This window comes from Idiotropiscis lumnitzeri, chromosome 19 (assembly GCF_059441095.1).
Source record: "Idiotropiscis lumnitzeri isolate Australia: NSW breed Sydney's pygmy pipehorse chromosome 19, RoL_Ilum_1.0, whole genome shotgun sequence".
Taxonomy (NCBI): Eukaryota; Metazoa; Chordata; class Actinopteri; order Syngnathiformes; family Syngnathidae; genus Idiotropiscis; species Idiotropiscis lumnitzeri.
In genome coordinates, this window is record NC_142409.1 from 13,024,522 (window position 1) to 13,045,005 (window position 20,484).

Genomic DNA, 20,484 nt, shown 5'->3' on the forward strand with positions numbered 1-20,484 from the left:
TCTCGCGTGGCTAGACATGTAGCGGAATCGCTTCAGTGAGAGCAAATATGGTCGCTGCGTTCTCGAGGAAAGACGGACAAGGCATGCTAATGGCTAAATGACGGAATGTTAATTAATTTTCCCAAAGAAATTGCTCCTCAAACAAAGTCATTGATTGGCACAATTGCTCGGCAAAGAGAACAAAAGTTATTTTCAGACGTGATTTTTTATTTATTTATTTATTTTTTTACATCTGGGAGACGAAATACCAAAAGGGGGCGGCTGGCGGGAACGAGGTGGTTCGGTTGTTTGCCTCCCAAGTCGGCGCGACGAGCCGGGTAGCGTGCTCGCATGCGGTTGTCAAATGGATTAGCGGCGCTTTCGCTTTGCTACTCTCCCCGAGCGGCAACGTTTGTGTGGAGCTGACGGAAGGTGTTGCCATGGCAACCATCTCTGCCGAACACCTCGCTGTGGTGGGACTGCGGTGATCGGGGGAGGCTCATGCTCACGCGCACCCCAAAGCGCTTTGGGTGCCAAATTCATGAATGTCGCGTGTTTACATTTGATGATGGATGTGTTGTTGGATTTATTTCACTCATTTTTATTTTGTTATTATTATTCACCTACAGACAGATGTGTTTTGGTGACAGGTCACAAAAAAAAATATATATTTTTTTCTTTCTGTTCTTTGTTAATATTGCACTCATTTATAAACAGTCTAATCAAAAATCTAATAGTTATTAATATTTATCTCGATTTAATTCAATTATATCAACATCAATTATAAAGACAAAATAAATTCAAAATTATTTACATTGCAGCTGTACTATTCAATGATTTTCCTTTTTTATTTCGACCGTATTTTTGTACTTTTAAATGTGACCATTTTCAGGCGCTCCGCTCGTGTGCTCGTCCTGTTCAAGAGCGCATTCGCAAACGTTTGTTCAGCTGCCAAATGTTGCTCTGGAGAACATGAAGACAAAAAGTCTCCCTCCGTATGCTTCGTTGAAGGTCACATTAAAGTGTCGTCCCGCAATCCTCGGCGGACGTATTACTCGTGTGACGCCACCTAAAAAAGGGGGGACGGAAATAGATCGGATGACTTTGCCATTCACTCTCGGCTAAATCAATTCAAAAGATGTGCAGCTCGGGACGGCGACGGCGTCAGATCGGAAGGGCCGGGTAATAAATGTCTCGCCTGGCTGGACTTGTTTGTCCTCAACCCGAGAACGACTAAGAGGCCGCGGCCAATAAAAGCAGCTGCATACCACGGGGCGGCTCCATTAAGGGACTCGGGATGCGTGGTCTCGCTCCGGCCACTTGGCAACGTTAGAAAGTTGCTGAAGTGCGCAAAAGATGCCATGGTGGAGTTTCAAATGAACGTGAGCGGTCATTCAACCGGCTGGCAGAAGTGGGCGGTCCGACCCGAGGGTGGAACGGTCTGACCCTCCGGCGCAGCCTGTCAGCCATTTTTGGGGCGGGTGGGGTGACAAATTTTCAAAAAGGATTCGATTAACAAAGGCCGGCCCACAAATCGGCCCTCGTGCGTGTGATGAACCAATCGCGGAACGAATCTTTGGCGCCGCTAAAAACTTTTTGCGTGCGTTTAAGCGTGCCTGGATTTCCTTATTCCGACTTCACAGAACCTGCGTCTCGGGGTTTGTACGGCCCGTTTGAAGTCGTCAAGAGTGGAGACCGGAACTCGATCACCGGGTTGTGGAAGAAGCTCTGCTGACATTTAATCATTCGCCAAATCGTGATTCCAAGCGTCTCCGTAGTTGACGTGTGACGGATGTCGAAGGAAGTCCGCTATCATGTCCTCAGTTTTGACGGAGTTCTGATCCAAGCAATCATTCCAAGTCCCGAAAGTTCTCTGAGGTCCGACCGGCGCCAGTCGCATTTTGTCCAAAGATGTCCGACGCCAGCTGCGTTCTGAGCGTGAAGCGGCTTCAGCATCCGCACTGGCATGAAAAAGACGGCGTTTGAGCCTCCGAGTGGTCCGCCACCGCCGCCACCGTGGATTAGAAGTCCTTTGCCGTGTCGGCCCGATTCACACAATGAGGCACGTCCGCCACAACTGCCGTCTTGTAATTAAAGTAAGCGCCTCTCACACTGCCGTGCCGTCTTTTATGTGGCGGCCGGCTGCTCAGTGGCAGGCCCTAATAAAAAAAAAAAATAAGCCTCTGTTGTTGTGCGACTGGAATAAAAGAAAGAGGAAAAAAAAAAGAAATCCCTCACAGTCATTCACACGGCTAAATCTCTCATGACCTCCTTTCTGCTTGGTGAGACTCCGACGTGGTGTTTTGAGTTTTCGTTGCTCGCGCTTGTTTGTGCGACTGTCAGCGGGATTACGCCAACGACGGGGTGAATTCAATTCAAGTGGGAGCGAGGGCCAAGGACGAGATCGAGGCGGGAAGGCTTTTAACGCTGTCAGATGGGTCACAATATTCGCTCGCAGTTTGGTGATGCGCATGCCGAGAATGCAAAGCGCTGTTTTTTTGTCTTGTCGTTTCGGAATCTTCTACCGGCATGATGACGAAACTGACGATTGTTGGGCACTGTATGTATATGAATTCAGCGGAACAATGACGAATGTGGCCACATATCTTTGCATTTGAGCAAAGTGAGCGATTATTTCTCCCTGCAGTTCATTTCAGTCACTTTAGCAAAGTTGACTTTTAAGCGGGCCCATTAGTGATGGCGTCCGTCACTCTTAAATGTCAGCGTTGCGCTGACAAAACGTCGCCGAGCGCGGGTCAAACGCTGGCGCCATTACAGCTAAGTGCTTGGTGACTAACTAGCAGAGGTTGCAAAAGTACAAATAGTTGTTATAAAATAGCTCTGCTTCAAGAAGAACTACTTAACTTATATCAAATTTACATAGTAAATAACAAAAAGTGCTGCATTGGCGAATGCCAACAACTGAACATTTTAATTGTTTCCAATTAAATCTTTGGACTTTGTTTCATGCCACCGCAGCTCACTTTGTTACGTTCCCGTTTCCGCCAAAGCACTACTTTGTTCTCTTTATCAGTCATTCTGCGATGACATTTCCCTTCAGAAGGCGGCGAAAGGGGAGATGATCTTTGAATAATCCACCCCCATCCCTCAACCCCCCCCTCCCCCTTGCATAAATAGATCAATTGATTTCTGGAGCCATCCCCTTTTCCGCCGCGCATACTAAGAGGCCGTCTCACATTGCGGCTGATCAGCGGGCGTGCACACAAGAGCCGTCAAGGCCGTTGATGCGCGGGACGTTTAATTAGCCTTCGTGTCATTCATACTCCCGGGGGAGAAAAAATAAATAAATTATTCAAATGTCCGATTGGTGCAAAGAGAGCAGAGCGGCTCGTCGTTTGTCGCGATGGGTGTCACAGGCAGGATGTTGTTTTGCCACCGAACAAGACAAAATGTAAGTACATTTCATTTCCAAAGTGCATGTGACAAAGACAAGCGCGATGCCAGACGTGTGTCGCAACACGATATCGTTAAAAATGAATGGCTTGCAGATGATTTTGTTTGAAAAAAAAACACATTCGCAGCTCTTCATCACTTCCACTAACGACCCAGGCTAAATTTAACTCCTCCCGACAAGGAAGGCTTTTCTCTCAGTCAAGAAAAAGAAACTGCAGCTTACTTAGAGCCGTCTTGTTTGTCCGCATATACCGCCCCCCGGTGGCCAAGTTGCGCACACACCGAAAGGAGCAGCACAACGGACATTGAATGGAAGTCCTAAATGTAGCAAAAAACGGTTCAATTCTAAAAGACAACAATCAAAAGTGCTACTTTCCTACCGAAAAACATGGCTTTTGAGATGCCGGCGTTTTGAAGTTTTAGTTGGACCGAAAAACTTGCCAGTCGGCGAGCGGCGTGGATGCTGATTCACGACAAGGCATTTGTTCAACGCACGGAGCTGTTATATGATTCGTCTCTGCCGAGCAAATGGGATATTTTTATCCTCCCGACTAAAGCGTCCCCCCCACAGCGGAGGCCGGCGTGTTCCTGCGGCGCTTTAATGTCCGCTTCAGCACATCCTGGAAGGGAAAAAAAAAAAAGTGCTCCGTCCACTTCAGTGAGCTCCCTCCCAGGCCAACGTGTCCTGAGACTTCAGTTTTCATTCTTCTGCAGCCAGAGAGAGAGAGTCCGCTCGCACACCTCAACCCCCTCATTGCCACTTTGCCTTTTTTTTTTTTTCTTTTAATACTTTGCCATGTGTGGAGTGTCACGCTGTTATCGTGCCATGAAAAACATGTCTGGCCATTTCACGACTGCAGATTCATGCGACTGTCCCGTACTTTTGGATGTGAACTTTCTGGCTGCCAGATGTGCCCAACAAAAGTTGGGAAGTAGTTTCATGAATCCACTTTGAGTTGCTGATGGGATGCAGCGATATGTAGTTTTCGGGCCTCATCAGGGGCGGAGCTACAAGGTGACCCGTGGTATTTTCAGTAAATATGCTGTATTATGTGTCATTTCCTGACTAGGAAGTGGATAAGAACAAGAAAGATGCTTTTTATGCAGATTTATGATTAATTAATTTTTTTGTGGCTCGTGAGTTGCCGCCCGTTTTTCAGTGAACAGAAACATTCACTCTCTTTCAGTGTACACCGTTAGGCAGATAAGATGTTTTGTTGAGCCGGTAATTGGACATGTGTGGACTGCAAATATGCTGCTCGGGTCGTAATGACGATGCTGTCGTCGTGCTTCAAAACGCGCAGCAGGAATCCAAGTGCAATGGCGCCGCGCTGAAATGCTTTAACGAGCTTTCCACTCGCTCTCGGGGACGTACTCGGCCTCCCGGCTGATTACCTGCATCACACACGGCCAGCGCGAAGACTACAGATGGCCGTCACGCCGCCGCGTTAATCAACAGGCGGGTGCGCCTCGACCACCCTCGTGGTCTCATGGATGTGCGCGGCCTGATTTTTATGCTCGCCGAGAAGATGCGCTCATAAAAAAGGCAAACAAACGACGCGGGCGAGCACGCGGCTGTTCCACCACAAAGTACGGCTTGAATGACTCGAGATGTTTTGTCGTCGACCGTCCACTTGCAGTTGATGAATCAATGACAACATTGATTTTTTTTTTTTTAAGCACAGTACAAGTTTCACATTAAGAAGGGGTGCCAAACATAAGGCCCACGGTCCATAATCAGCCCATCAGGAGGTCCAAGTAGCCCCATGAGGGCAGAACACAAAATGCATCAAATTTGGGTGAAATTGGCGCCTGAATTAAAACGAGTTTGCAATCCCTGCCGCAGATTTATTTCGAAGGACAGCGGCAGAACCAATCGTAAATAATGAAAAGACCGTCGAATTTAAAAAAATGATATATAATTATACAATAACGCTGGCATTCATAATTTGCAACAATTATTCACAAAAACAAACTAGACAAAATGTCGCGGAACCCACAAAAAAAAGTAATTGCCAATTGATGCCACAAGATGGCGTCAAAAAACTTTTTTCCTTTAGACAAAGCTACGGTGTGACTCAGTGAAATTCTTCCCATCACTTCTACTTTGTTTCAATCAATCATAAAATGTGCTGTAACATCGTACAAATAATCCCCCCCCCAAAAAAAAATAGTCCACAATGATGTGTTTGCCGTCCACATCATCTTCCAGGTCTTATTTGTATGCACACACTCACATCCTCCCCCCCCCCATCTCCTTACCAGCCAGCCGCCAACCCGACTGCATGCCGATTCGCTGATACGGCGAGTCCGACTTAATAAAGCTTGAAGTGCGTGTTTTCGTTCCCACTGTCCATCACAGCGATTATTCACAGGAAATTGGTGGGCAAATTCGGACTCACGGCGCCAATGTGCATCCCTCCGACTGATTTTATACTTCTTCTCATTGGCGCGCCTCGCATTGGGCGACAGCCAATCACAGGTCACGTAGACAACCAAGCATTCACTCTCCACTCACATTCAGGCTGCAAATGGCTCGCTTTGGTCTTTAAGATGGTCAATCCTGTATTTAAAAAAAAAAAGAAGACTCTCTTGTTGTGTTGGACCTGACTGCAGCGTCCACCAGACTCTGTTGGCTCGTTTGTGGCGCCAAGTTGGCATGATTAAGGACTTATTATTTAGCCTTTGTTGCTCCGAGTCCAACTTTGCCCAACTGCTTTATGGTGTTCCACAGGGTTCAATTTTGGGGCCCCTGCTCTTTTCTTTATATTTGCCGCCGTCTGGTTCCATCGTAAGAAAGCATGCTATTTCCTTTCACTGCTGTTTGGATGACCATCTCTGACTTTGTTCCACCGAGCAAAAGGGAAGGTTCCTGGCTTCCTCCACATTTTCGGACCAGATGCTATCGGAGGTACTGAGGACTAAGCGGAGCATCCGAGAGGATGTTGCTTTTTGCGTTGCCAGTCCCTCCCTTTGGTTCAACGTTAGCCAAGCCGCCTATCTGTCCATCGTTACAACTGTGGTCTTTAAACACATTTTTTGCTCTTTGCTTTTTTTTGACTCAGCATGAGACTTGGCATTGTTTTAGTCTTTGATTGCGTTTACTCTTATGATGTTCTGAATTTTTTTGAAGCTGTGATTGTTTGTAAAGTGCGCTATGAATAACGTTGACTGGAGTTGAGTTGAGTTTTTTTTCTTTTTTTTTTGATGCCACAGACAGCACGGCGAGCATCCTGGCCCGGCGACGGCGCTTCAACCACCTGACGCAGGAGCTGTACGAGCTGCCGGTGGTGGTGTGGGACAGCGGCGAGCCGTCCTTGAGCGGCACCAGCACTCTCACGCTGCACGTGTGCCCGTGCCAACGCCACGGCAAGATCCGCATGTGCCAAGGCGAGGCCTTCCTGTCCTCGGCGGGCCTCAGCACCGGCGCGCTCATCGCCATCCTGTTGTGCATCGTCATCCTGCTGGGTGAGTCGCGCAAAAGAAATCGCACGCCCTACCTGAGAAGAAGGACTGTGGTTGCCGGATTTATGACCAACGTTGCCTTAAAAAAGTAACTTTGTTACTTTACTGATTACTTGTTTTTAAAAGTTACTTTATTAGATTACAAGTGACTTTCATTGTTGCAGTCAGCAGATACTCCGTCAGAAATACTGACGTCAACGTCAAGATAAAGTAAATCTATTCGTATTGCGAGAGGAACTGTAATCTGATTACTTGTCTGGAAAAAGTGGGCTCAAGTAACGCTTTACAGAAATCAGTGCTTCAACTTGTGAGTTTGTCTGCTCGTGAGTCATCCCTTTGTCCGATTTTGGGTGGGCGGAGTCTATTGTGGAGGAGATGTCGGCAGCGTGTGGGACAAAGACGGGAAGATGAATAAACTTTTGAGGACACGGGTGGGATTCCGAATGAGGCTGGCGAGAGCCAACGAGGCCCGGAGTGCGGGCGGGAAAAGAACCGGAGGAGCTTTTGAAGGGCGCGGCGAGAGGACGACGTGAGGGGAGGACAAAGGAGACGAGTCCGGTCGGCGGCTCGCACGACGACTTTGCGCCGCTCGCTAAAGGCCAGCCCGACCGTGCTTGAGTCCACATGACATTTCAAGTACGCCGTGCACGGCTGGCGTGCGTGCGCCGATGCCATCTGCGCTACACGGCGGATAATTAATGGGATCGCTCCAGTCTCCATTTGGTTCACGATAACCGCCAACGCGCACCGTAAACAGAATGACCAGAAATAATCTACAGTCGGTCCACATGGCGAACGGCCGCGTCCACGTGCGGCGGAATAGGATTAACGTGACGGCAACGACTGCCACCTTGCACAATGCAAACAAACACATCAACTCGAAAATAATCCGCCGACAATCCACAATAGTGTAATCCCCAAAATTGCTGCTTGACGTCACTTTTGTCTTTGCCGCCCACAACAAAAGACGACAACTTTATGGAAAGACGCCTCCAGAGAGGATTTGCACATAAACTTGTGAACTGTACCAGGACTAAAAAAAAAAAAGTAGCTTGATGTCAGGCGAAGAAATCGGGAACAAAAAACATCCGGCGTCAGGTCGTCTCGTGGCCCGCCAGGCGTTTGGGACCGGACGTGATGCGATAGAACGCGTGGTGCCAGCTGCTGTCTCGGGGTGTTAGCGCTCCAACATGATGCAGATTCACGCTGGCTTTCCTCGGTCGGGAAAAAAGAAAAAAAAAAGGCCCACTCCACCACGAGAGGGACGCGAGCGGCTTTCGTGGCGGATTGCATGTCGAATGTTAAGACAATGTAGCCGCGCTGAAACGTCAAAGGAGGAAATGAATGCTGATTACGATTTTGCCAAGGTCACATTCAAGTTGTTCTTGTGAACACTTCATCACGATAACAACCGGGCACAATAGAAACAAGCCGGCAGACTACAAATTATCCGCAGAGCCGAAAAATAGTCCGACCGGCGCTCCCTCGACACACAATAGAAAAAAAGTCCCACCCAGGTTTAGTCCCGAGGTGTTCAACCCTGTTCCACGAGGGCCGCTGTCCTACCTCTTCCAAATTCAAATGACCCGGAAATCTGCAAGGTATGCAGACGCTGAATAACCATCGTGATCATTTGAATTTGCATTTGTAGCGAGGGACGGATGCAAAACAGACAGGACGCCCCCCATCGAGGAACAGGATTGAAGATTTCTGCTTGAGGAAAATTCAAGTGATTGGAGCACTCGGCACGTAAATGAGTTTTGGCAAAATAATCCAGACTCAAACAAAAGTCCTTGCAACGTATCATAACGACGAGAAATAATCCGCAATCGAAAAAAAGTGACGGCGATAACAATTCTCACCGACAACAATAGGAATTGAAAAAATTAGTTCCTCAATGCAAATGTCAGAATAAAGTTTGCAAAGCTGCGCATTTGTGTGAACGCTCGACTCAGCTTATCTTGCTTTGGCTCTGCAAGAGTGTCGTCATCTTCAAGCATCGCTTATCAACAGCCAGCACGCTCGTATCGCCGCATTATCCCAACGTTAGAACGAAATCTCTTGTTTATCCATTGTCGAGACGCCTCTTATCTGTCATTTAGCGAAGAAAAAAAAGAAAGCGTCTATTTTAAGAGGCGGCTTTTGATTTTGACGAGCTGGATTGGTCGGTGCCGGGTGTGCGCTAATGGAGTGAAATGAAGTCCCTTTTGGATGCGACGCCGCTGTAAAAAGAAGCCATTTATTTGAGCAGATGGTGCAAGTTAAAAATAAATAAAATCAAATCAAAAAACAGAATGCAACAATACAGATGCGTTTTCGACTGGGCTACGACGTTGTAGCGTGCTGCTAAGTCGTTTGAATGAGTTTGTAAAGTTGTGCGAACGTACGGAGAAAAAATATCTTTTCACATTTTGCCGTTTGGAAATTGTTTGCATGCCCAGATCAATACTCTGTGGCATCATCGGGGAGAATGCTATGTTGTTAGCATTTAGCCTGTTTTATAACAAATTGACATTAAATTCAAATAGTTTTAAAGAAAAATGTCATATATAGTGCTCCAAAACAATTTTTATTGCCAACAGTATATTTCTTCGCCTTCCTGCAAATAAGGTCGTCAAGCGGACAGCGTCACCGCCGTCAACTGAGGCGTGTTGTTGATTTACGACTCTGACGCGTTCTGCTGCTTTTTATTGTCCCGTTCGAAGAATTTGATAAATCTACACATTAAAAAAAAAAAAAGAAATCAGCATGTTTACGAGGCACAACATTTGTGTTTTGAATTAATGCGCACTTCATGCCGGCATTAACATGAACAACTCGGCAGCTGTACTTTAATGGGATTGTATCCAGTTAATTTAACAGGAAACTCACATTTATTTATAGAACGCACTCGACAACCTCGAGAGAAAAACAATAACATAAAATACAATCGCATAAAAATGCAAGACGGATGATGCTAACGAATAGCGACGCATTCTTTGGAAGGCTCATCGTGACTTGTTGTCGCCATAAATGCAACTTTGCCAAATAGAATGAAATAGGACAAGAAATAGTTCAAAGGTCATTTAGGTCAGTCATTGATGTTCCGCATGACACATACGTTATAATCTTCACTATCAAGTGATGAAAATAATGAGCAAAGAATCAAATAAAATGAAATCGAGGTTGTCGGCATTCGTCGAAAGTAACTAATGAAGTAACTTGTACCTGTAATCGGTAACCATGGCAACCGGGACTATAACGCTGTTTTTCAAGTCCTCCTTCACGCCTGCTCTCACTCTTCTGCTGTCAAGTAATTGGAAATTGAGGAAATGATGAGTTGTTTCTCCAAAATAAGAGCACTCTGTGGAAGCCAAGTCTAAGTTGCATGTGGACCCGAAACTGAAGCTTCTCAGCGTTGGTGACGCTTACTAACATTGGGCCGGAAGACTTCTCGGTGCCACTCGGCACTTGACTGCTGGTCCTCAAAAATGCCAAACTTGTTCCAGTCTGCGAAGGACATGGCCTTCAACACTGCTTTGGAGTCCTCCCCTCAGGCGGGGAGATTTAGAGTCCACAAATTAGTCCAGTGAGTCCATTTGCCCTCCAGCAAAGCCATTGGAATTTTGCACGGATGAAGTAGAAGTGGCGTGCGTCTTTGCCGTTATCTGCCAACTGCTCAGGTTTTGTTTGGATGGTCTGCTTTCTTCAAAATTGCCTTGCCTGTCTTTCAACCGAAATGAAAGACAAGTTTCCCCGTTGGGACAAGAAAGTATCCAGAGCTGAAGTAGTTCTGGCAGGGCTCGGTCCATTTCTCAATCCCTGCTTGCGTTATCGTTTCCTTTTTTTTTTTTTTGTGTCCCGCAGCCATCGTGGTTCTGTTCGTGACGCTGAAGCGCAGCAAAAAGGAGCCGCTCATCATCTCGGAGGAGGACATCCGCGAGAACGTGGTCACCTACGACGACGAGGGCGGCGGCGAGGAAGACACCGAGGCCTTCGACATCATCGCCCTGCGCAACCCGGCCGCCGCAGAGGAGCTCAAGTTCCGGCGGGACGTGCGCCCGGAGGCCAGGCAGCTGTGCGGTGGCGGCGGACACCGCGGCCAACGGAGCCCCTCGCTGCAGCTGGACGAGGTGGACGTGCACGAGTTCATCAAGCAGAGACTGGTCGAGGCCAACATGGACACCAGCGGGCCGCCCTACGACTCGCTGCAGACCTACGCCTACGAGGGTCAGGGTTCGCCCACGGGCTCCGTCAGTCCTTTGGACTCTCCGGGGACGGAAGCGCAGTCGGAGAAGGACTACCTCTACTTGGACGACTGGGGGCCGCAGTTCCAGAGACTGGCGGAACTCTACGCCGAGGCAGAAATGAACATGAAGACTTAGTGTGCCGCATTGTTCCTTCTCGGACCGAACCGGATTGAAAACCTTTTGGAATCTTTGCTGACAAAATGAAGCAACGGATCTATGGCCCAACGGTTTTTACCTTCTGAACTGAGAATTTGTTTGTTTTTTTTATCCTGGCTCCTCGGTATGGAACTACGATGAGGATGAGATTTTCAGAATAAGGAACAACACCATGGGGAAAGATGAAAGGGATATTTTCCTTGTGTATATTTTTTATTGCTCAATAAAGTTGCGATATCCACGTGGGTGGATATTACGTGAGAAAGTGCACGCTTGTCTTCTTCCTTCTTCTGGATCTCATCATATCGGCTTCTGTTTTTTTTTTTCTTGCAATCCACGCGGCCTTTTAAACAGCCTCCGACACGGCCGTCATCTGGACACGTACGCTTGTATTGTCCGTAGCTTTGAAGTTAATTAAGGAGGCCTTTTTCCGGCATGCGCGGGTTTATGGCGGGAATATTGCAACGGATGGACATAACGACGCTCCGTGGGGCCGTAGAAGAGGCAAAGTGGCTAGCTCGTGTCTGACGGACGCTGGCGAGCAAACGATCGTCACGGTGAGCCACTTTGGAGGCCTGATGAAAGAGTTTAAGATTCCGATTGCAGGAGGAAGTGCCAGTTGGCAAAGATTTGCATGAAAGTGTTTATTTCAAAGTCTTTGGGATAGAATCCTGTTTTTAGGTTTTTTGCGAAATGTTTCAGCTTTTATATTCTTGACATTTGATTTTTGAACCTGGAAAAGTAAGTTGGAGCTTTGGCAGGCCCAAGTGTCTCCCCCGGATTGTTAGTGTTTGTTAGCAAAAAATGCTGATGATTGTTTTTCAGAGGATGTTAGCATGAATGTGTATTTTTATTTGATCATTATTGCTCTTAGTTTTCTGAAATTTACCAACATTTTTTTTTTTTCTTTAACAAAGAGTTTTAGACTAGTTGGCAGTCGTCAGTGAAAATGACGAAATATCTTCGTCGCCGAACCCCACGTGACGGAGAACGAGACGAGACGCGAGGAAAATCAATTCACGTGATGATACGTCGTGCAGTTTGCAAAATAAGTACAATGCTAACATGTTTCCTCATTCTTGTTGACCAAAACGAGACGTGTCGAAATATTACAACGTTGTTTAATCTCGTTTAGTAGTTGTATTTCTATTCTGATTAATTCCGTTTCCTGTTTCTGGTGCGTGGCTGCGTGGCTTCATTTCGTTCGTACCGACTGGCGGTCGCGTTTGGATCCAGAAGTTGCAGCTGCTCTTGGTTAACAAAATCGGACTGACGAAGCCACCGATGGTCGGGAGGGAAAAAAAAAGAATCATTTGGACACACTTTTGTTACGATGTCGTCGTGGAGAAAACGGAATATGTTGTGGAAAAAGATCTGCGGGCATTCCAAAATCAAACTGAGGTAAGTCAAGACTTCAATTGCCGTTGATGTTTCATGTCAAAATAAATTAAAAGTTTTTGTTGTTGTTTTGGACAGTCAGTGTTAAACTAACACCTCTGGGAAGTTACAGTTGTTTTATTTGCACCTTGTTTAGATTTATGTTAAACCTGAATGTTTTTTTTTCTGGCATTGTGGTGCAATTCTATTTCAATGTATATGTACTTATAACATGCTTTTTTTGGGGTCTAGAACATACTATACACTATCAAGCATTTTATATATTGATAGGCTATAATAGAATTGCCTTACTGAAAATCGAATAAAAATATAAATTTCAATGACTAAAACTAGACTCAAGTGTCATCAGATTTCGTCGACTAAAATATATCATGAAACATTACGACATGCGAGGAAAAAGAAAACAGACAGATTTATTCTCATTACAGTGCAGCTGCCGCCCTATAGAAATTAATTCAACCAAAGCCGACGCTGAAAAGTCTTCCTTCCTGCTTGTTGACATCTTGATGTCATTTTACATTTGGTTGTGTGAACCGCGTTGCATTTTGATCAAAATTTAATTATCCAACCAGCTTGTTTTTCTCGCACGGAAATCAACCCTGAGTGTAGTTGCCGTGACAGACAAAATGGCTGAAATTCTTAATTTTCTCCCTGCGGGGAAGGAAAAGTCAATAAAAAAATCGATCGGCTTCATCCCCTTCGATGATTTACATGCGCCATTTTAATGCAATTAAAGCTCTATTGGATGCGATGACACCGGCGTGACCCCGCCGAGAAGCGGCGCTGACGACATCACTTCCTGTTGATACAAGCCATTGTTTGCGCGGGAAATAAATGACTTTTTTTTTTTTTTCAGCCATGAGTGGAAAAAGCTCATCTGTGGGCAAATAGTTGCTTGTAAATGCTAATTAAGCGCGTAAGCACACACACACAACACGTTTCTTTGCTGAGAAATGAACTCCGGCGCTAATTAATTAAAAAGCACTTGTGGAGTTTCCGCTCGGGTGCCGAGTGTGTGGGAAACCAAGCGGGAGATAAGCGCCCGACACCACCGGAGGTTTACGCGGATTAACGCGTCACTCCTGAAATAAAGATTTCATCCCGGCAAATCTATTCCGTCAGAGGTCTGAACAGCCAGCGCCCTCCAAAGTGGGAGGATGGATTGCAAGCGTCTCGGTGGATCAACCGGAATTCCCTGCAAAGAATTCAGAAGTTGAATACTTTCGCAAATCGTCCTTTTTCTTAAACGGCCGAACAGCACACAAACGCAAAAATCATCGTTACCAAAGATGATCACTTGATTGCGTGCAGATCTCCTCAAATAAATGTCTGTGGCTAATCCAGGTCGGTTGTAAAATGACCGACCAATGAGAAGCCAGAAAAATCACTATTCGCTATTTTGGAGTCGTCAAAATGAATTTTGCATATCAGGTCACGGGGGAGCCATGCAGAGTTTGTTGTGTGTGTTAGATGCGCGCGTGTGTGTGTGTGCGTGCTCTCGTGTGTTTGAGGTCGGAGGCTTGGCATGCCGCTACGGCGGTGCATCTTATAAATGTTCATGACTCCTGAGTGCACCAAGATGATTTGGAAATAAACACATCAAAGACACACGCGGAGCCTTTCCAATGCAAGCTTGCAGCAGTCATTAGACGACTTTGGAAGGTTTTGGGGAGTTTTGTTTACCGCCGCCAAACTTTTTGGGGGTGGGGGAGGGGCTGACTTGTCAGCATCATGTTATTTATTTATTTAAATTTTTTATTTGTTTCAGGTTCGGGTTTGACGTCGAGGTTAGGATTCAAAATGATTGTTTGCCAGGCTTAAGACGGAGCCAGATTTTCAAATTAGGGTTTCTAATCAGACTTTGAAGCCAAAGTCGAGTTTACAAATTCGGGTTTCAAGCTCCCGTTAATGTTTGAAGGCAATGTCAGAGTTTTCATTTCAACAGTTGCGCTTTCAAATTCAGGCTTTAAGACTTGCATTTGGGCTCCAGTTCAGCAATCAAGTTTCAAGTTCCGCTTTGAAGCCGAGGTTAAGGTTTCAAGTTGCCATTTTTCATGCCAGGGCAGCGTTGGGTTTTCATTTTGGCTCTCAAGCAAAGGTTGGCCTTTCAAGTGCGTCTGCGGCTCGACTCAAGTTGTTTATTGCTGCGCAGCGAAAACGAGTCTCGTGGCCGCCGCTCTTTGCAGAAACTGACACTTGTGATTTAGCGCCAAAACAAAATGACGAGCTTTTTTTTATTCGCGTGAGCTCCTTCTGAAAATGAAGTTGCACAACCTGCGAGCGGCAAAGTAAACGGGTCAATAGTTACAAGCGGGGAAGTCTCACTTTGATTTATTTATTTAGTTTTGCCCCTCAACAGCAAATGTTTTACTTTGAGGGCCGCGAAAAAAGGGACGGCGGGCCACAAAGGGCCCCGCGCTGTAGTTTGGACACCCGTGCTGGACCAAAACATTGATTGTTTACATTTTGACGTGATCGAGTCTCCCCAAAGGCCTCATTATCTTGTTCATTCTCAATTATTCCCGCAACAAACGAGCGCACCTGGCAGCCGCGCGCCAAACCTGTCGATGATGAACCGGGACGCGTCTCGCCGGAGACGAGCGGGATGACAATCAAACACGCAGGCGGCAACAAACGCACAAAAATGACAGCCAACAGGTCGGCGGCGGCGGCGACGCGCGCGGCCACTTTCGAGACGCCGGCGAGCGTCGCTTAACGTCTTGGCGCCAGCCGTTCTTTCGGGTGAAGTCGTCAGCTCTGATTGCGGTAACCATGGAAACAGTCCTGGGATTGGACAGCAGATGCTTTGTTTTCGTTGTGGCTTACTTCAATGACACCAAACTGTTTGAAGGGGACAAAAATACTCGATGTAAAAAGTGATCGTCGACGGAGGCTTGGCTTTGAAAACCCAGTTGAGGCTTCAAACGAAGGTTGGGCTTCAAGGAACGAGGCCGAGCCAGAATTCGAGTTTCAAATAAGGCTGAGGGTTTCTACCGGAGGATTGCGCTTGTGTCTGAAGTCAAAATTCAAGTTTCAAACCAGGGCTAGCTCTTCAAATAAAGATTTCAAATTAAGAAGACCCCCGAGGAGGAGTTTAACCAGTTGAAAAATGAACTCGCTCAGATAAATGAAAGCAAAACCAAAAACGGGCCCAAACTATAAGACGGGGCACAGTGTGAGTTTGGAAAAAAAAAAATAATAATTTTATGTTTATCTTAATTTGTGGTTGACTTGATGATGCCTGGCTGGATCGGAAGCATCCACACATTTTCTCGAACATTTCGCATGCGGGCGCTCAAACGGATCGGAGCTGAGACGAGTTTTCGCCGAACGCGGACATTATTCTGGAACGTCACGTCATGCTATTTCGAGGCGCGGGGCTTTTGTTTGGTCTTAGTTCAAAGTTGTGGCCGCCATGTTGGTCCACGGTACCCCAAGGACACCATCTTGACTCTCTGGCCCAGCTTTGAAGTGAAACTTCTTTTCTGGCTCGCTGACTAAAAGTCCCCCGGAGGCTCGTTTGTTGCCGTTGTCGCTTGACGTGCGAGACGTGTGACAGGAAGCCCAGCTGGGAGGAACATCGGCAAGGAAAGCGACACCCTCTCCTGCCCCCGCCCCTTTGTTTGCTTTTGTATATTTATGTGGCTCCCCCCCGGTGGGGGTCTCATGAGTCAGCGGCGGCGTTATTCCAAGACGGGACGTCTCCGGGGAAGACGTGACTCGGCTTCTGCTGTCCACGTTCGTTTGCGTCGGTGAGCAACGTAAACAAATGTCTCGAGGAATACAAAATGAGCTGAATTTGTGGATGTCACGTAAAGAACTGGGGAGGGAAAAAACAAAACATTCCAAGAACCCACCTCGTCTTCATAACGACAAATTTTGAGAACAAATCTTTGTAGAATCAATCAAGAATAAAAGTTGTCATCTTCACAAGAACAAAAATTGATTCTGTTGTGGAAAAAGTCGTATCCAACGTAGGTCACAATTCCGATATTAAGTCAGAGTTAAACGATGAGTCATAAAAAAAAGGGCAACTTTATTATCACCATAAAACGACTGATTATATAAATGATGTCTTTATTGAGGGGAAAAAAAATAAAAACCTCTCACATTTGGCGACGTCTCTTAAAAGCACAGAAACTCCAATAATGACACTTTATAAAACCCGTTCTTATAATATCGTGACATGCTCTTTTATTCTGTTTTTCAGGGCAATTTTTCGAGGATAAAAACACGCAAAATGAAGCTTAGACGTCAAGGGATGCCTGAATTTTATTTATTTATTTTTTTTGCCGTATATTTGCAAAGCTTTAAAAGGCTCGGCTCGCGTGTAGCGCTGATGCAAAAACAAAATGTTTATTAGATTTCTCGGCGGAGATCATTTCCTGTTGTGATCACAACGTGACGACAATGCGCCTCCCTCGACGCCACCGCCAAGCCAACGTTTGGCTGACATATTGAAACTCGGCGCCGCCGTTGCTCAAAGCTAATCGCGGCGGCGCTTACGCCCGTGTCTCCGAGGTGAGCTTATTTGGCGAATCCACAAACAAACACGCAACTTTTATGAGCTGGCTCGCTGGCCAATTCCCGCTCGCGGCGGCGGCGGCGATGCTTCAGACGTAGCCGCTCCAAAGTGTGCACCTTTCCGTTCGGCGGGCAAACGAAAGGCCCCTCCAGCAGCAAACGGTGCCGACGATTCTCCGAGCGCAACCCACGCGTGGCCGGCTGCCATTTCTAGACGGTTGCTGCCAAGGCGTCGCGAGCACGAGGCCCACTCCGTCCCGAGCGGTGCTTCAGGATCCACTTGAACATCGCTGATTGGACGGAGCAAAGAGCGGCTCGGCAACACGCGCCATTTTAAACATGCGGCGTGACCTTGACCGACCGTTTGACCGGCGTCACCCCTTCAGAAAGTTTGAATTCGGATTCACTCTCATTCGGTTGCAATTGACTTGGGTTTACATCAAAATAGGATTCACTCCAATTCCGATCACATCCAATTGACTCGATTGACAATCTGATCCGATTCCATCCCCGTTTTTAATTGCGATAAATAAATACATAAAACGCCACCTTGTTGGAGGAGGCGACGGCAAGTTTTTGCGGAGAAGGCGACGGGAGCCGCCGCTCGGATAAACAGCGCACACCGTCGAGTCGCATAACGCCTTTTTTTTTTGTGTGTGAAATTTCTCCAGATGATAAACAGATCGCAGGATGCGACGACTTCATTAGCGACTCGGAGTGCAAAAGTACGGCGAGGCTCGACGCTCTGCCCTCCTCCTCACATGAGCCTCTCTGCTCCTTTCACACACACGGCGCGACTAATGGAGGCGGGAAAGGATTTGGAAAGGAAAGCGTCTGTGCTCGTGCGTGCATTCATTGGGAGCAAATAAAGACGCTTCGTAAACCTTCTTCCAATGCTCTTTATGGACTTGATCCACTTTGAAGACCAAAATAAATCTGCATCACACAAACATATTATGTTGCGCAAAATAAAAAGTCCCAAACGGGTTTCTTATTTCCCGTTGGTCGCTTTCATTTGTATTCCGTTGAGCGAGTAAGGCGGCACGGAGCCAACTGCCCCCCAGGAAGTTCATCATATTGATATCGCCGCCGCCTTTTTTGATACTTGATTTACGATTCAACGCCACGTTTTAATCACGTATGTTGCGCGGCAGCGGTAATCAGATTTTCACGCCGCGTGCCGGTGAGGAATCGATGAAATGACCTCGCGATTGAAATGAAAATGAGAGCCCCGCCACGCCATGTGCGGTCGCGCACGTGAAATCAAGACGCTTGCAGACAAATGACCGACATTCGCCGTTGCCGTGTTGTGCGTGGCCACAATGTTTCTGGAACGGAATGATGAAACTGAGATGCAATAAACGCGACGCGCAGCTCGCGCGCTGGCTTTCGATACGACGTGCGGCCGGCGGAACGGTGAGACGTTTTATTCTTATAATTCTGCATTTGCATTTTACAAACCCAGAGCTGGGCACTCGCGATCTTGGTACCGTTCCGGCCTCGACCCTACCAAACATGACGCCGCCACGGTAGAGATGCTAACGGCCGAGCTTTATTTAAAGATGATTGTTTGCGTAAGAAGAGACGTGAGAAAGCAACGTGCGTTCAAACGTGTTTGTATTTCTTTATTCTGACATCCCGAAACCTGCTACTGGGGCATACCTTTAGAAAGGGGGGGGCCCTTTTAAAAATCATCGGCTGGCTAATTTACTCTTCAAATGTGCTTCCCTTATTATGGCGGGAAGTGTCATATTTCTGCTCGGCTCGGTTGAAGTTCTTCACCCAGGCAGTTAGCGTAGCTACGCTTGGGTGGCTCCGTCTGTCCCTTGAGGCTGATCACGGAGCCATTTCGACGCACACTGGCGCTAAAGACCCACACCTAATGAGTCAGTGAGAAGAAGAAGCGCCGTCTGTCTCTTGTGTGGCCGCGACTCTTAAATCCTCCACCTGGACGCTTCTGCGCATTTTAGCGAGGGCGGCTTTGAAGTCGTCGCAGCTCAGCGCCGCCTCGAAGCGCCGAGCTCCCCATCATGACGGCGGGAACGCGGAGTCATGCCGGGCCTCGCCGCCGCTAATGTTCTCAAAGGCGTTACAAATGCGAGGGGCGGAGAGGCCAGAGGGAGGCGTGTGAGTCGCATGATGGACGTTCAATTTCCACTCGGCGTGTCCAACGTTGCACAACTTGCCGAACGGCAACGTTCACAACGGGTGTGTCTGCGAGCATCGGAGGCAACGATGTCACGGAGGGCTCGGCAGTGTTGCTTCAATTTGAGCGATCGCCGTCGGCTGTCGTTCAACCAGAGACGGCTGACGAGGAAATTGGCAGCAAAACGAGCCGTCCGCTTAAGTTAAAATCAGAACGCTCGGCTGGTTTGCGTTTGGAGATCTTGCGGGTTTTTTATTGGCGAGGGCAGATCTTGCGGCGCCGTCATTAACCGACGGATGTGCCGCGATCGGGTGGCCGCCCTGTGAGGTATTTACAGTTTGCGTCGGCGTCGCCTCATTAGCCCTTCGCTGCCCCCGCCGGCCCGAACGCAATCGCCCGTCTTATTACGTGTGACGTGTACGCCGCGCGCAGACGAGCTGTCGCCGGGCCTCGACATGCCCGAGCATCTGCCAGAGACGAGGTCGGATGCCGCAACACACCTCGCTGCAACCGGCAGCTTTACCGGCTGCATAATAATTGGCGGTGAGTTGTGTCATTTGCAGAATCGCACGCCAATCAAACAAAGAAATGAATTATTTCTTCAGGCCAATTAAAAGATAAGACCTTTTACCAAAGAAACATTTCCGATGGTATTTACATTCAGTCGTTATGTTGCATTGGCGTTAAGATTATCCTTGAAGAAAAAAACAAAATCTTTTAATAATCCATGATTTTTTTTTTTTTTTTTCTGGCTCCTTCCACACGTTTGCCGGCGCCCATTATTTATTTATTGATATATTTTCCTGTTTGTCGCGAGCCTGCTTGCCGTCCTACAGGTGTCTGGCTGCCATCCAGCGCTGACCTTCTGGAATTGAGGAGCATCGAAGCGACGTTTCGCACACGCTCGACAAACCGCGGCTCATCCGGACGCGACCCCGAGGGCGCTCGCTTGTGGGCGGGCGGCGGCGGCGGCTGCCGATTTGGGTGGCGTTTAGTAACAGTCTACCGGCGTGATTGTGGCTCGCGGTGCGCGAGGTTCAAGGTACGGTCGAACCTTCGGGCTGTTTGGGGAGTCAGCGGGGGGGAATTGTGGTTCGTGAAACGCCAAAGTGGTCTTGGAGGGAGCCAGGAAGGCAGACTGCAGATTGACAAACGGAAAGCTCGTTTGCTTAG

General features: G+C 47.5%; 2 protein-coding genes across 7 annotated transcripts in view; both read left to right on the forward strand.

Moving 5' to 3' along the window:
- Positions 1–11,511, forward strand: part of LOC148318662 (cadherin-18) — a 102,812-nt gene extending 91,301 nt beyond the window's left edge. For all 5 annotated transcript variants that reach the window (XM_088282670.1, XM_088282673.1, XM_088282671.1 and 2 more), the window contains 2 exons: positions 6,610–6,861; positions 10,705–11,511. In XM_088282670.1, coding sequence (XP_088138796.1) covers positions 6,610–6,861; positions 10,705–11,222 — 770 coding nt within the window. In that variant the 3' untranslated portion in view covers positions 11,223–11,511. The remainder of the gene's footprint in view (positions 1–6,609; positions 6,862–10,704) is intronic.
- A 123-nt stretch (positions 11,512–11,634) lies between these two features.
- The window catches only part of LOC148318663 (serine/threonine-protein kinase H1 homolog), a 57,397-nt gene continuing 48,547 nt past the window's right edge, over positions 11,635–20,484 (forward strand). For both annotated transcript variants that reach the window (XM_088282675.1, XM_088282674.1), the window contains exon 1: positions 11,635–12,644. Coding sequence is in view for 1 of the 2 variants with exons in the window: in XM_088282674.1 (XP_088138800.1) it covers positions 12,577–12,644 (68 nt within the window). In the remaining variant the exon portion in view is untranslated. The remainder of the gene's footprint in view (positions 12,645–20,484) is intronic.